The sequence below is a fragment of the Opisthorchis viverrini genome, assembly GCF_000715545.1.
Source record: "Opisthorchis viverrini unplaced genomic scaffold opera_v5_212, whole genome shotgun sequence".
Taxonomy (NCBI): domain Eukaryota; kingdom Metazoa; phylum Platyhelminthes; class Trematoda; order Opisthorchiida; family Opisthorchiidae; genus Opisthorchis; species Opisthorchis viverrini.
Window position 1 is genome coordinate 839037 of NW_008751870.1, and position 16252 is coordinate 855288.

General features: G+C 45.7%; 2 protein-coding genes across 2 annotated transcripts in view; one reads left to right on the plus strand and one right to left on the minus strand.

Annotated features, from left to right (window-relative positions):
* The window catches only part of T265_08361 (hypothetical protein), a gene marked incomplete at both ends in the record, with an annotated part of 26727 nt that extends 22086 nt beyond the window's left edge, over positions 1-4641 (minus strand). Inside the window, 3 exons of the mRNA XM_009174137.1 lie at positions 2045-2135; positions 2286-2321; positions 4543-4641. Of these exons, the coding sequence (XP_009172401.1) occupies positions 2045-2135; positions 2286-2321; positions 4543-4641 (226 nt within the window). The remainder of the gene's footprint in view (positions 1-2044; positions 2136-2285; positions 2322-4542) is intronic.
* Positions 4642-8537: 3896 nt separating this feature from the next.
* Positions 8538-16252, plus strand: part of T265_14551 (hypothetical protein) — a gene marked incomplete at both ends in the record, with an annotated part of 24716 nt that continues 17001 nt past the window's right edge. Inside the window, one exon of the mRNA XM_009174147.1 lies at positions 8538-8757. Coding sequence (XP_009172411.1) covers positions 8538-8757 — 220 coding nt within the window. The remainder of the gene's footprint in view (positions 8758-16252) is intronic.

The following is a 16252-nucleotide window of genomic DNA, read 5'->3' on the forward strand; positions in this document are numbered from 1 at the left end:
TGATGATGATGATGATGATGATGATGATGATGATGATGATGATGATGATGATGATGATGATGATGATGATGTAACTGGGCTTTCAGGAAGCTTGATTTTGAGACAAAGACCTGACCATCCTTCATGCACAATCCCAACTGAATCGATGTTTCAAGTTTTGCACGATACGAGTAAATCCTTCATCCATGTGATGTAACGGAGAAGATGCGTCCATCGGGCGTAATGGGGGGAATGGTCAAAGTAGCCGCAACAGCAGCGATCTTCTCACTAAGAGTAGCCTTCTAATTGTGCTCGAACTGCACTATGACCAGGCAGTACATGAGTGCCCAGATCGTAATGACTAAATATCCAAACTTCAAGTTACAATCAAGGTGTCAGTCATGATAAATATCAAGTGATTTGATAACGTTTTCACTTCAACTTGAGACCCTCGACTTTCTTTCCAAGGGGTGCAATATCTGCGCTACCAGACAGAAAGTCCGCAGCTCCCAACAGAAATGTACCGTCTGTCGAGTCTGATAGAAAATCCTCTAACAAAAGAAAGTGAGGGATGATCACTCTAGAAAATAACGAACATACGATCGACGGAAGTATTAACCCGTACGGGACAGTAACTTGGGTTTGTTAGGAGACTGCGTTCGACGCAGAGTCATTTAACGGCGCCAATCAGTTTTGAATAATTCCCCCCGATGTACGTTGCCGCAGTAGGTCAAAATGAGGACGACGGCAGTAAAACATCTTTGTGTTGAGAGTAGTAGCAAGGCTGACCCCCAGGACCCCATTTAACATAATGGGATCCACTTTTTACCTTCATATTCGACCCCGGTGTAGCGGTTGTTGTGGCTTAAAGGAAAGAAAAATGATTTTGCCCTATAAGAGTGACTGAAAAAATGGCGGTTGGATAAATAACCCTAAAGTTGGCATTTCTGGTGCGTACTGTTACAGAAAAGATCACGTATTTCATCAGGGCGATTCGGGAACTTCTAGTGCCGCTTTCATTCGCTTATTTACCGGATATGGATCTATGAGAGCTCAAATGTCCGAAATTAGAAAAAGTTAGATTTGTTTTTCATTCCATCGTTACTGATGTCATGTTTCATTTTTAGGAAATCATCAAAAACATGACTACGTGACTTTTTGATAAGGGGAACCCAATTCAATTCAATTCAATTTATCAGCTATAGGCATCATAGGCATCATAGACTATCTTAGGCACATTGGTTCCAGCCGCTACAGTTTCGATCACCGGAAAACGGGAGTGTGAGATATACAACCAAGTCTTGGAGGCGAAGGAATGCTCAGTTTTCATAAAGGAAACTACTCAAAGGTTGCTGAAAACTCTTCGACAGCCCGCGACCGGTTTCGCCCTTCTTGGAGCTCATCAGATAGGCGCAGTCTCCGAGTTTCCGTCAACCTTATGTATTACTTGAACCCAAATTGCACTGTTTTCGAGAAATACACTCATTTGCAAATCAATTTGGTTCTCACGAAAGACTCAACTGAATCTCTTGTTTATGGTATCCTTCAATTGAATGTGCTGCACAAAGGCCGCCTCATATTTCAATTAGTACGATATTCGACATAGCGCAGTATATTTTCATGAAAAGGACTATTCACAAGGGTGCTGAGAGCCCACGACCGGTTTCACCCTTTTTAGGGGGTCATTAAGTAGGTGCGGTCCTCGAGCTTCCGTCAACCTTAGGTTCTACTTGAATACCCTACACCAGAAATTCAGCTGAGTCTACCGTGAAAACCAAGTTGATATGCAAATGGGTGATTAAGCGATTATTTCATCCACACCTTTTGAGGCTGATGGGAAATTTTGTGGTTAAAGGCTTGTGGTCTTCACACACCCCCTCCACTAAGGGGGTACATTCAAGAAGAGAGCAGTTTCGGGAGAAGGGGTGGCTTGGGTATCATGATTTACGAACCAAGATAAGTCAGTCTTGAAAATTCGACATCGGATAATCGACGGGACTGGGAACTTGGGCACAACCTAAAATCTCGGCCACATATACACAACGGCGAATAGTACAGGACTTACCGTCAACATTCATGTTACAGTCTTCCGTGGCGCAGATGACGCTGAGCAGAAACAAATGAGCCCCGGAATCCCAGGTTTTAGTGAGTAGACCCTATTCAAAGAACAAAGGCATGGAAAAAACGTGAAGGATTGGGATCGGACAGTAAAGTGAACATCTGCAGTCAGTGCAGGAAAGAAAATAAGGCTAACCCAGGAACACAGAAGTGATCATTCCACAGAAAAGGTAATCGACGTAACTCACCGGAAGAGGAGTTGATACTTGTGGTGAATTCAGTTGCTAAAATGAAAAGTGACGACGAATGGCATTAGGTCAAAAAAACAGCTAGCGCAATACTTGCAATAAAATGACGATGCAACTAGCATCGCAGTCTACAGAACTGGTATATTAAGACATCAACAGACAAACAGGCTTTGGGAGCGTGAAGAACCAACTTCCGTCTGAAAATTACTCTTCAATACACAACAAAAAAGCGGAAATTGGTTCATGTTGATCTTGGCAGTAGATTCTCTAGGTCCCTACACTGCACTAAAAGTAGAATCCAGCGTTCACAGACGATTCGCCTATACCCCAAGTTGTGGTTATCCAAACCAGACTATTATGCGATCCTCGTTTACGAAAGGTTTTATTCCAGTAAAGGCACTTCGATAACCACGAGTCGAAAATAGTACGTTATATTCTATTTCGAAATGTTTGCATGCATATGTGTATGTATATGTATATATGTATATGTATACGTATATGTATATGTATATGCATGTGTATATGTATCCTTATCCGGAGCACCGGAAAAGGCAGTAATAATAAAGAAAAACTATAGCTGATTCGTCCGCAACACATTTTAGAGTTGGCGCATTCTGGATGGATGTTTTGAGCTCTCATGAAATAATCAACCAAAGCTTACTAAATACGACTAAAATCAATTGACAACCCTGGCCCGATATAGTCGGCACCTATAAATTTGGACCTTATTCACAGAATTAATGGGGCAACCATTGTGGTGGTTCACAATGAATATGGGAAGATGACGAGAAGGGTAATACTACCAAGGTTTTCAACAGTATGTACCTCTACTCAACCTGCAACTAGGTTAGATTTTTTAGAACCTACGGGCTGGCAAAATGAGCCTAAAATCCGGCATCCAAAACTGCAGTCAATTAGCCACTTCATCACCAACCGGTTCTTAACTGTCACGCAATAATGAAGAAAGATGGTCCTAGTAAAAAATTAAAAGGAAAGAGATGGGTGGGTGATTATTGTCTACGGGAAACATCCAACAGGGAGCAGCCTACACCTTCCAAAACCAGTAAGACAAACGCAACGAATCATCTACTAGGGCAGCAGGCTATCAGTTGGATTGCGTCTCTGCAGACCTCATCAAATAAAAGCCCATCACGCAACGATAGAGGAGCGCTAGCTAGAAGGTAACGGCGAGCTCCCCATCGGTCATGCATCATGTCTGTAGAGTTTCAAACCACGCGCAATCAGAATCACATGAACTCTATACAGAAAGGCGCGAAGATCCCACTCAACTTAGCAGTAGATGCTTTCATCTCATGTCTTCCGCGAGCTCTTTGCCAACAATAGTTTGGACCGTAAAACGCAGCATTTTTAGTAGATGCTAGTCCAGGATATTTAGTACATACTTCAACCACCTCAACCTGATAAGGTCTATCTGTTGCTCGAGCGAACCCGACTCATTTCCCAGTATTCACTTACGCAACGTCTCATTGGGTACATGCTGCAACCAGTTAACGTCTGCGATTTTACAGGAATAGCCACAGTAGCCGGCTCTCTTAACTGACGCTACAAAGAGACAAAGGGCACATTCAAACTAAACCCAAAGTTGCAACCAATAAATAATCCTACTATTTTCGCCAAGTGATATCCTTTCCGTCGGGTACATGGAACAGTGTCATGGTCCGAAATGCCTAGCGTAGTTCGATTACCTATCAGCACATGCACACTTCAAAAGGTATAGAGATCATCTTCCGAGAGTACGCTGTTTGAGCAAGACTCACCTTTTTTACTCCAAGATATGAGTGGATTTCGTCTGAACCCTGTCAGAATAAGGTCATGACGTGCAAACACGAGTAAGACGACCAACCTCAATAAAAAGCGGTTTGGAAGCCGTGCAACTCAGTCCCTTCGCGCCCGTCTTATAAGTGAGCTTGTCTGAAGTGGTTTTGAAACTCTTGTCCCACAGCGACATACTGGTCTACCGAACACAGCGAAGAAGGTAAAGTGAACAAAGTGACGGAAACATACAAGGTTAGTATCCAAAAAGATTTCAATACACGGCGACTGGAAAAGGAACCAAGCCACGTGGAGGTTCAGTTCCTCCTGACAGTAAACTATGTAATGATAAACGGATTACTGCGATGCGTGCAAGCTAACTTTTTGCATAAATCTCCGAGTTATTCACCATCGATCTTTCCATACTAACTTTGGCATTCTAAAAATGGAAGGGAGCACGGAAGAAAAGAACAACTGGGCTTACATGAGTGAAATGCTCTTTCCATAAACCTTTCTCCGGCAATCCTAGTGCACCAGAAAACAGGAAGCACACCAACAAAACGGAAAAACTGATTGCTCTCATTGTAAATGGATGTATCGACTTGTCCCCTGGCAACCAGACGGATGAAAACTACCGGTCACCACTGAAAATGAACGAAAAAGAACAATACATGAACCTTTATAAACTGGGGCTTTAAGGTTAGTCGGAATGCAAGGATGGTGCACACCAGACAAAACGGGAGGCCAAAGCGAAATACTCAGCGTCTAAAACCTGGAGGCAAGTTGTTATTGTCTTCTACGATACGAATGTGATGGTAGTAGGCTTCCCGCTCTATTTCCAAAAATAAGAACAATGTCATCCAACTATTCCACTCTGACAAGGTTCTCGCTCGGACAGATCCGAACACCGGGGTTTTGAAGACCTTCCAACGATCGTCTCATATCATCGACAACTAAATTAAAGAAAAATGAAAAGAGTGGACCCGGAAGTAGGATCTTAGAAGTCTTCAGGACTCTGATAGCCGATGTTTCAGATCTATAGCAGAAATCCAATGGAACCAGTGATTTTGAACTGAGACGATTATGAAACGAGTTTTTGGTGAAATTCATCACCATCACTGGTGAAACTGACGGTGATTCGTCCAAAGAATGTATCCAGCACTGCAAGCTACGGTGGCTCGACTATGTGTCACGCATGCCGAGTTATCGCCTACCTAAAAGAGTGCTTTTTTCCGTGCCTAATTCGGATTGGCGGAAATCTAGTCGCTCAGCTGTAACACCCTTTCGGTGCATAACTAGCATGCCACCCGAAAGAAGTAGGATGGCTGACAGACTGCCAGATTTCCCAAGCTTAGACAGAACCAGTCGAGATACAGAAGTCGAGTTCGAACAAAAGAATTTCCGCACTGTAAATTCGCGCTGTAATCACTGATCCAGCTCAAAATAGAGGTGCAGCTATTTTTAGTCGGAAAGCTAGAAGTGGACAGAGTTTGACACGGCAGAAAGGGATGAATGAAGTTACGAAGAGTTTGGGTGAAAAGTCGTTCAGCTGTAACACACTTTCGGTGCCTAACTGCCATGCCTCCAGAAGGAAGCACGAAGGCTGGGATATTGCCAGGTTGCCCAAGCCTAGACAAGGGAAGTCGAGGCAGATGTCGGATTCGAACCACCGACCTTTCGGTCAGTAAATTCGCGCTCTAACCATTTGGGCCATCTCGCCCCAATCACAGCGAACATGTCAACAGCCACCTGATGGACAACCAATAGACTCTATATGACTCCTCCCGTAGGCGCGTATGTGTCTACGACAAACCCCTCCTGAATTTAGCACATCCAGTGGTATCGGGTGAAGGTGTGCCCTATAACCCTTTCCCCATAACTTCGTCATCGACATCCTGCTTCAGTCTTCTTTATCTACCTTCAACACCTCGAGGACCGAAATGTTCCCGGGGCGTCCGCTCACTGGCACTGTGTTCGCCGGTATTTTTCTCCTGATTAGACCCTCTAAAAACGCAAACCCTTTGAACTGACTAAATATTTCTACTGCACCCTCCACACCTTTATAGTGGAAGGTACTTCCATAAGTTTGGTTGGGACCAAACCAAGTCTCTTGTTTGCAAATGAACCGGCAAATAGGGAAGACCAGGTAGCGTCTGTCAAACTCCAACATTTGTGTGTCAATGCGAGAGCAGCATGGCTTTCATGGGTAGAATGTATGATGCCGCAGTCCGATCTGTTCAACTTTAGGGATGAGTCGTGGCCGCTGCGTGAGGAAGAACTTCGATGACCCTGCGTTTCACAATAAGTGTTTCCTAAGCCTTGCGCCGGTCTGGTAGGAATATCCTAACATTAATGCTGAGGTACGCCAGACAGTTTTCAGGAAAGTTCATCCTATATGAAGAGATCGGCGGGTCATTCTCCACAAATTACGCTGGTTATGCCAAGTAGTTCGTATGCCAGAGGACCATTCGCCTAGTACGACCTTTTTCGCCCAGCTCTGTGTCGGCTGGGGACGATTCAGGAGCAATCATAACTTGGCGAAACAGGGAGGCTAACCGTAACCATCATCTAAGACAGCAACGTCCGTGTTGATAGTGATGCTTCACTCTAGTACAACCACAAAGTTTATCTAATTAGACATAAAATCTTTAGGTGGAAAGAAGATAAGAGTGAGGGAGGAAGGCACCTGATGCTAGCATAACGCAGGCAGTCTGACGTCCCTACATTTCCGAGCGCACAGTCAGAAAATCTGGAAAAAAACTGTCAGCATGAATACAACTGACATCGACCGGCCGATACTTTCTGCAATGTCTCCACTCAAGCGCGGGTTCATCTGCGACGATGAGGTTTGGTTTGATCCCAACCAATTTCACAGCAGCACCCACTTACCAAACGCGAAGCGCATAGCGAACTTTGAAGCGGAACTATTCAGTTTATTCCAAATAGCTTGCAGCATTGTACGTATGACGGTACTCTGATAACTGATGGCATGTGAAGATGTGGTCGACGCAGACTCCACCAAATTGAAATTCCACCTGACGTTCACAGGTCAAGGTTTAGAGCACGGCCGTAAGACGCTGAGGAATCAGTGACTCCGTAGCCCTCTTACAAAGGCAGGTAAATCGGTACGCCTGCGGTTACCACTTTCATTTCAAATACCCTTTTTGAAGATGGGGATCATTGTCGACTAACCTCAATTGCTCTAGCCAGTCTTCCTCGCAGACAGACACAAATAGGTTGGACATGCACTGGAGGAAAATTCACCGTCGTCCCCGAAACAGAGCAGGTGGGAGGTCCTCATGACCAAGAGAATGATGACGCTTAATTATTGATATAAAGTCAGATGATTATGACGCTGAGTGGGGCTCCATATTTACAGGCCCAGTGTTCCAGTCATTCTTCTTTGCTGGATATCACAGAACCATTTTGGTCCATTATAGTCTCACTGACAATAGCCTACCGGAGACTAGTCGAATGAAACAAGGATAACCAACTACGGACATTTCAGGCATTTTTCTTATCCCCTGTTTCTTCGGCTCTGGGGAGGATTCAAACCTTTCGGTCAGAAAGGACTCCCAGTCTTGCCTGGTGCTGGATGCTGCGCCAGGTTAGGTTTTGTTTGTGGTCAGGAGGAATCCGTCACCGGGTTTTCTGCAGATTTACAGTCCTATCACAGATCCTATGCTTGAATGAGGCTGGCTGGGTTGTACCGCATACAACAGTTCCAGCGCTTCGAATATAAACCTCCAGTGATATTCGATATAGGATTATTTGGCGGACGTTCCAGCATCCATTCTGATAAACTTGTTTGTGCTCGTGACACCAGCAACGACGATGTTTGAGATTTCAGCCCATTGTATAAGAGAGTCTAGAGGGCCATAGAAGCTGTCTTTGGCGGATTTAGAGCTACAGGCCGTTGGGACGTAAACGGACACAACAAAAGATCACGGATTTCGTCCGGGCTTCCTCGGTAAGGTTTATTTCTGTCGTTCAACGACTCTTGTTCAGCACGAAACGACAAGTCGAAAAAGGAATGTGGCACCACAGCTACCAGGCTGCTACTGCAGTGGTTTCCACACAGGTCTTCACGAGTTTTCACCCACTACAAGACAGGAATAGTTGTCAACGTGCCTGATTCTGCGGGCAAATTCTCTTCCCTCCTAAATGCTTCAAAATATTCACCAGGCACGGATTCACGATTGATACACAGGATTGAGGCTTTTGCCCAAGTTTCCTGGGTCGGTTTTGTTCTTGTCGGTCAGTGACTGTCGTTCACCTGAAAGGCACAAGTGAAAAAAGGGTGTGGCGCTGCTCTTTCATTCCACGCACCTACTACCCGAAATGAGAAAAAATTTTGTCTAATGAATGTGTGCTCTGAGCTTGAAAATTTTCTTACTATGTCCACGCCGTGTTTGCTGGGTCAACGGTGGAAAACCTGTTTGTCATGCTTTGTTCAAACAGGGCATAAGTAAGAATCAGGTCCCCTCGGAGGCGACGGTACTCCAGGGGAAAGAGATCAAGCATCGCGAGACGCGTTTCGAAGCCCACGGATTTGAGGTCGGTAACCATTCTCGTAGCGGCCCGCTGGACACGCTCAATGAGGGTTACGTCTTTCGTGCGTCCAGAGTAGACAACTTGGTTAGCCTATTCCAGGAGCGGTCTGACGTAGGCTCCATAGAGTATTTCGAAGTCCATGCGAGTAATACGGGAGAAGAGGCGTCGGATCATCCGTAAAATGGCGAATGCCTTTTGGGCGAACCACCAGTCTCCATCTTCTTTGATGGAAAATCTGCAGATTATTCACTCTTCATCAGCAGTATTTCATATTTTAATTTCCTATCTCACGGCTTATTCAAGTTTGTTAATTTTGTTAGATGGGATTCCACAGCGATATCGTTGTCAGGTGCGGCAGCCGCCAAAGGGCCTGTCCCGCACACGATTGGTCAGAAAACCGATCTCCTGCTGGTCCAGATCAAGGCAAGCTCTGATTGGCCGAAATTATGGGCCAAACAGACAAATGTGATCGGCTATCTACCGCACAAAGCCGTTTCCAGAAGGCATCATAATTTCCAAAAAATTGTCATCGCATGCACTTTATACAATCAATGCACTGTTTTGGTCTGGTTTCGGTGGTTAATTCTCGTTTTCCACTTCAGGTGGTTGTTTGGACGGGAACACCAGGTTAGTTCAGACTGAAAAATAAGCCGGGGAAATGCCATTAATACAGCTAGAGATATGGGTCTCAAGATGTCTACTGAATTGTATTAGCTCCCAAACTTATTGTAGCACCAACAAAGTCATTTTGAAGAAGTGCGACTGGGGCTCATTGAATTACTGGCTCGGACGGAATACTCAGAAAGGGAACGCCTTTTTCGTCTTCATCTGACGCAGACGCGGCCCGAATCACGAAGATCACATTCGACAATCTTTCCACTTACATTGCTGACCCCTATTTTAAGCAATACTTTCAATATCCGTTACCGCTGCCTTCAGGAGAGAATTATCCAGGCAACGAAAACTTGTCAATGTGCTCGGTAACATAGCCTGAAGAAACGGCCTTATATGAAATTATACTGGGCTCTAATTTCGAAAAAAACGTTGGACGTGATTGGAAGGCCAACGTTCGGACACTGAAAACACCTTTTGTGATACGCCTCATATATGCCTCAAACTCTCAATGGAGCCTAACTGTTCCGTGGCTTTCTGCGGGGGTCGACCCTAAGGTTACAACTACGCGAACCTCAACATCTCAGGGTGGATTTAGGTTGGAGGCCTCAATTATAAAAACGAGATTTGAATAGTTTATGCAACCAGAAAACTGCAGTAGACAGTAAAACGTTCACGGGAGAATAGAATCCCAAAGTTTTTTGCGATTGTCGCGGTTAATTGCAGATCGGCGAGCCCCAACATGATACGCGACATTTGACAATCCAGCCTCTGAATTATAACGTCGGTATCCTCCCAATATCAGCTCTCCTGACGAATCCTGAAGACAGCGTATCAGGGTGCATGTGCGATATCCACCGTTCATCCGCGGTATTTCATGCAGACTTTCACCATTATCCAGACAGTGTAGGATGCCAGCAGAAGGCACCACAGAAGTAATGCTAAGGTTAGTTGCCGATTCGAGGATGTGATGAAAACTTTCCACATTGGACGCTAGGCTGAATGCCGTATCAACCTGAATATATGCCCCCGCGACACATCAGCGTTGCGCGGAATGCCAGCTTAGGTGGACAACTTGGCATTTCAGGCCACAACGAGACCTAAATCACTGGAAAAGTTTGCCGAAAATGTCCCTTCGTAGCCTTGGACTCAAGCCCGGCGTGCAGCTAATAAATTTGCGAACCACCATGACAGCCAACCTCCCGGCTTCCCACCTTCGGGGGTCGCAGAGTCCGTGTTGAAATTCTTGTCCGCAAACTGCCTCGGTCTCTTCAGCAAGCATCCCGATTGTGGACAAGCAGCTTGCCTTAAACAGACGCCCATAACTGTACTTAGGGAAACCTGGCTCACACCGGATGTCGCAATCTTAATAGACAGCTACGCTCTTACCAGCTGACTCAAAGCTCGCGAGGGTTGGTGAGGCTGCTTTACATTTATATCCGGCCCCACCCATCCCGATCGTCCTCTCCGATACCGCTCCTGCATTGTGGATCCAAATCCCGCTGCTTCGAACCGATTCTCTTCTCGTGTGGTTTACCGTCGCCATTCGAATCCCCCGGAAGATGACCGAATTCTCATGCAAATGTTTGAGCAAATCTCCTTTCACTACAACCTCATACATCTGTTACTTGTAGGTGAATTAAATGCTTCCAGGGCCCTCTGGATAGAGCTTCGAAACGTCTGGTCTAGTATACATTTTGTAGCGGCGCTGACCAAAGTTCAACAGAGCGCATGACCTCAACTTGTCGCATCCACCAGATACCGCGCAGGCCAACTACCATCCTTCTTGAAATTGGTGATCATCAGCGAGAGACACCTCGTTGCTCGGGTGTCAATCAACCCTCCACTAGGGTGTAGTGACCACTGCATGATGACATTTGATTCCATTGGCTACTGGGCGACAGATTCCGATCCCCAAACGTGGATTAGAAAATTCTGTCGTGCAGACTTCACAGAAATGCGCATCTTTCTTGATCAATTTAAACTGGAACCAGCTATTCATGATCAATGACCAGAAAGTTCATAATTCTGACGCAACGTTCATTTCGAAAAAGCCGATGAAGCTCCTTAAAGGGAATCGGCGCCTTCTGGAGGAGAGATACTGACTTTTTTCTGAAATTTTACTACAGGGGGCACCTCCACTTTTGCTCGTTATGACTCCGGCCATTTACCCAGCCGCCCAAGGTCACTCATGGCCAGCAATGAAATTCCAGTTTTAGTTCATGTCGGCCGACTGAGTCTTTGAAGTAGTTGGACCTCACGCTTATTGTTCCCTACAAGTTGCAAAAGAAACATATTATTATTCTTTAATCGAGTACCTCCCACTGTTTATGACACTGTCCCTTTTCGCACAATCCACCCTACCCGCAAAAAACCCTATCATACCCCAGCCTGAATGTAAACGCATGATCACGCCACACACAAGTAGGAAATATACATTATTATTATAAGACAGGTTCACGGATTCACGGATTGATACACAGGATCGAGGCTTTTGCCCAAGTTTCCTGGGTCGGTTTTGTTCTTGTCGGTCAGTGGCTGTCGTTCACCTGAAAGGCACAAGTGAAAAAAGGGTGTAGCACTGCTCTTTATGTNAGCTACTACCCGAAATGAGAAAAAATTTTGTCTAATGAATGTGTGTGCTCTGAGCTTGAAAATTTTCTTACTATGTCCACGCCGTGTTTGCTGGGTCAACCTGTTTGTCATGCTTTGTTCAAACAGGGCATAAGTAAGAATCAGGTCCCCTCGGAGGCGACGGTACTCCAGGGGAAAGAGATCAAGCATCGCGAGACGCGTTTCGAAGCCCACGGATTTGAGGTCGGTAACCATTCTCGTAGCGGCCCGCTGGACACGCTCAATGAGGATAACGTCTTTCGTGCGTTCGAGTAGACAACTTGGTTGGCGTATTCCAGGAGCCGTCTGACGTAGGCCCCATAGAGTATTTGGAAGTCCATGCATGCAATACTGGAGAAGGTGCGTCGGATCATCCGTAGAATGACGAATGCGTTTTGGGCCGATTTCTCATGGTGGATTGATAATTACAGATATGGAAATCGGTTAATAGAACATCTGACAATAAGCCACCTTATAAACGTCCCGCTGAAAAAAGCAAAAACATGTTTTTTCACTATATGAGACATTGCCGCAGGAGTAGGCTGACCGCGTTCTCCTCGAGGGACAGGAACAGGAAACTAGGGGTGACCACTCAGTGGTATCTGCAGTCTAGAGAGAACAATATGCATGCATGTTGTTTGCCCCAGCAACCTTATGCTAATGACCGCTTACCAATTTGTTTTTCTGGGAGAGGAGTGATCAACAATTCCTGCACAAGAAGAACCCGTTCTGTGCGTTGGAACCGAACGAGGTCCATCGCAGGATCCTGAAGGAAACGTCGTTTGCACTAGCGAGGCATTTTTTTTATCAAAAATGGATGTATCAGTGCTCTTCATGTCCTCGGTACTTCTCAGTGCAAGGACTCGCATGAAAAGCGTCTAATAGTGCTTTCATCTTGGTACTAGATTCAGCGTGAACAATCGTCCGAAGAAGGTTGTCCCATGAATCAGCTACCGGAAATGTGAAAAGTTTTGCCTAGTGAAAGTGCATTCTGAGCTTGAAAATCTTCTTACTGCGTGTCCACCGAGTGTTATTTGGGTTAAACGTTAAAAACATGTTGTCCAGACCCTGTTTAGACGGGCCATAAGGAAGCATTAGATTTCCTCAAGGGTGACGATAATCTAGAGGAAGGAAGTCAATCGACGCAAGGTGCGTTTCATAATCCAAGGAGTTGAGGCTGGCAATCATTTTTGCGGCAGTCCGTTGGACATGTTCAATGAATGCGGCGCACTTTTTGCGTCCCGAGTAGACAACCTGGTTAGCCTATTCAAGAAGCGGTCTGAAGTGGATACCATTAAGTCTCCGGAAGTCCGTGCCGTTATTGGTGTAAGTGTGCCAAATCGCCGTATGATGACGCATGACTTTTGAGTCTATTTGTAACAGTACTTTAGAACGATAGGCCTGAAGAGTGCCAGGTGCCTAAATTTCTCTTGGTATCTACCATCGTAAGACCTATTTCATCTCACCAGGCACAAATAAGGCTTCTACTCGTGCTTGTTGATAGACGAGTGATAACCCTACAAACTCATTTGCGAAAATTCCTATTTTTCTTCACAGGGCTCTCAGGCCACCGTATATTCTGATGAACCGCCTTTCGCGGAAGTGCCAATCGCGGACCGAATATGAGTTGCAATACCGATTGCATGACTCAATAAACAAACAGCTTCAAGGGATCCTGGTACTTCCCGGATGTTCATGCCGAAATGGGTCGGCTGAACTCATATAGTGGAAGCTAAATTTTCAGGATTCCGTTGGTTCCATTGGGTTTCATACAACCCATTAAGCTTGAGTTTTTATCGCATGGGTTTTGATACCGTCGACTGAACTTGCCGGTCGAGCCGCGTCTTGGATGTTGTTAGATTAGTTGCAGGTACTACAGCTGGAGGTGTAAACAACACTGTCGTCTGCATAATACAACTCGAGTGCTCTTTCTCCGGACATAATTTCGAAAGTTATCTTCGTTCTCTCACGGAAAGTACTGCCCTCAGTAACGCAAATCAAAATTTGAACAAGAAGGTAAGTGGATGGTACTGGCGAGCATTGCTGAATGTGAGGATGGTAGACAGTGGTGCGCGTCAAACCAACTGGGGATATGAGAACACACGGAACGGGTGGATCAGAACGATGGAGACGCCATTTGCCAACAATGCGCCCTCTACCTGTTAATCTCAGACTACAGCATGGTATGGCGAAAACAGGCACCAGAATGTGACAGGAGCCGGTAAACGTGTCACAAAAGGCGTGGGGCGTATAAACTGGGTAGCCGACTGGGTAGCCCGGACGTCAGTCTTGGTGAACTGATGGTTCAGCAATTCCAGACAGGTCCACCGACCCTGTTTGGTTTCAAAGTGCAAGTTCTTTCAATAGTGCGCAATACGAATCATAATAATATTATTATTTCCAACTTGTGGGTGAAATGCCGTCAGGTGTGATCACAATGTTACAGTTGGAATAGAAGTACGACTGCCGGGGATTGTGAGCGCACGGGGGGAGGGAAAGGAACAGAGTCATGACGGGTGGAAATTATCCGATGTAGGCGTGACCACCAATAAACCGGCACAGGCAGGGAAGCATATTTACTATGCGCTTTTGGGGGGAATAACAAACAAGATCAGATCTTTGGGATTTGAAGGTGGCGGGCAAAAAACAAAGCAAGGGAAGGCAAAACAAGAGGCCTCCTCCCGACACATGGCAAGAAAGGTGTAACGGTGAAAAACTAGGAACCGGAACATCAGATCAGGTGAAGCAGCAGAGCCGGCGTCAGCCGGTAATAAATATTGAACTAAAACCCAAACCACCGACAATACCCCGTGGCCATAGACTGTTGGGCTCATGGCCAGGTTCACGAAAAGCGTAAGTGGGAATGATGAAGTCTGGATGAGTGATAACAGGAATCACAGAAACATGGTGTATAGTGAAACTGTGGAGATTCACCTATGTGGAGTCTGTTGTGGACTGTGTGGAGTGGAGCACAATAGTTCCTTAAGGTGGCGGGCAAAAAACAAAGCAAGGGAAGGCAAAACAAGAGGCCTCCTCCCGACACATGGCAAGAAAGGTGTAACGGTGAAAAACTAGGAACCGGAACATCAGATCAGGTGAAGCAGCAGAGCCGGCGTCATCTAGCCGGTAATATTGAACTAAAACCCAAACCACCGACAATACCTCGTGGCCATAGACTGTTGGGCTCATGGCCAGGTTCACGAAAAGCGTAAGTGGGAATGATGAAGTCTGGATGAGTGATAACAGGAATCACAGAAACATGGTGTATAGTGAAACTGTGGAGATTCACCTATGTGGAGTCTGTTGTGGACTGTGTGGAGTGGAGCACAATAGTTCCTTAAAATAGTTAGCTGATGGCAACACACGAGAAATAGTTAAATTCGAAATGATTAAATCCGTAAATCACGTCATTGAGCCAACATTCCGCCCACCATTGTTTGGTGTGCGGCCGTTGAAATTTCACCGTGCCGGTGAGTGACAGACCTGTGAAATTGGTGACGCTACGAACAGGAACAACTGAGGTTTGTTGTACACATTCGCTTGCCCTTGTGTGAATAGTTACGTAGAATTACGAATCCATTTCTTCCCTTCGATATTCGGGATTGTGGAACCTACGCGTCACTCGAAGTTCCGTATCGGGAACCTCAACAGAACTATCAATCCCCAATCACCACAAAGCATATGGCACTGACAAGACAGCGAAGCATTGGCGCCGACAATGACGATGATGACTGGGCGTGCATGACCCACACCTCACCCTCTTCAGATATGGTGGCGGGGTTCTGGGGAACAGTTTGACTACCATACTGCAGAAGATCTTGAACGAACAGAGCATATCAGTGGAATGAAGCTCCTCGACCGTCATCTAAGTTTTCAAAAAAAGCGCAGGAAAGTCATGTAAAAATCATCGTGGAATCAGCCTGGTATGTGTCGCACTGGAGCTTCTCTCTGGCATTATTTTTCGCAGGATGATGGATTATTGGGTGCGATAGATTCGTGAGACTCACGCTGGATTTTGACCTGGCCAAGGATGCGCCAGCCACATCTTTATATCGAGGAAGTTCTTGAACACACCAGGTCCTTAAAACGCCCCACGTTGGTGTTTTTTGGCCTGAAAGCCACATCTGACTATGAAATTGTCCGGCGACCGAAGTTGTCCCATCTAAATTCATATCCCGTATGAGAGCATTTAATGTGAAATCCTTGGGGAGCGTACAAAGTATTCGAAGAGATTTCACCCGATTTCACGCTCATAGTTGGAAGACTCCTGAGACTTCCGCTTACAGACATTTAGAATGCGAATGATATTTCACCGATCGACGGATTGATAATCAGGATCGAGGCTTTTGCCCAAGTTTCCCGGGACGGTTTTGTTCTTGTCGGTCAGTGGCTGTCGTTCACCTGAAAGGCACAAG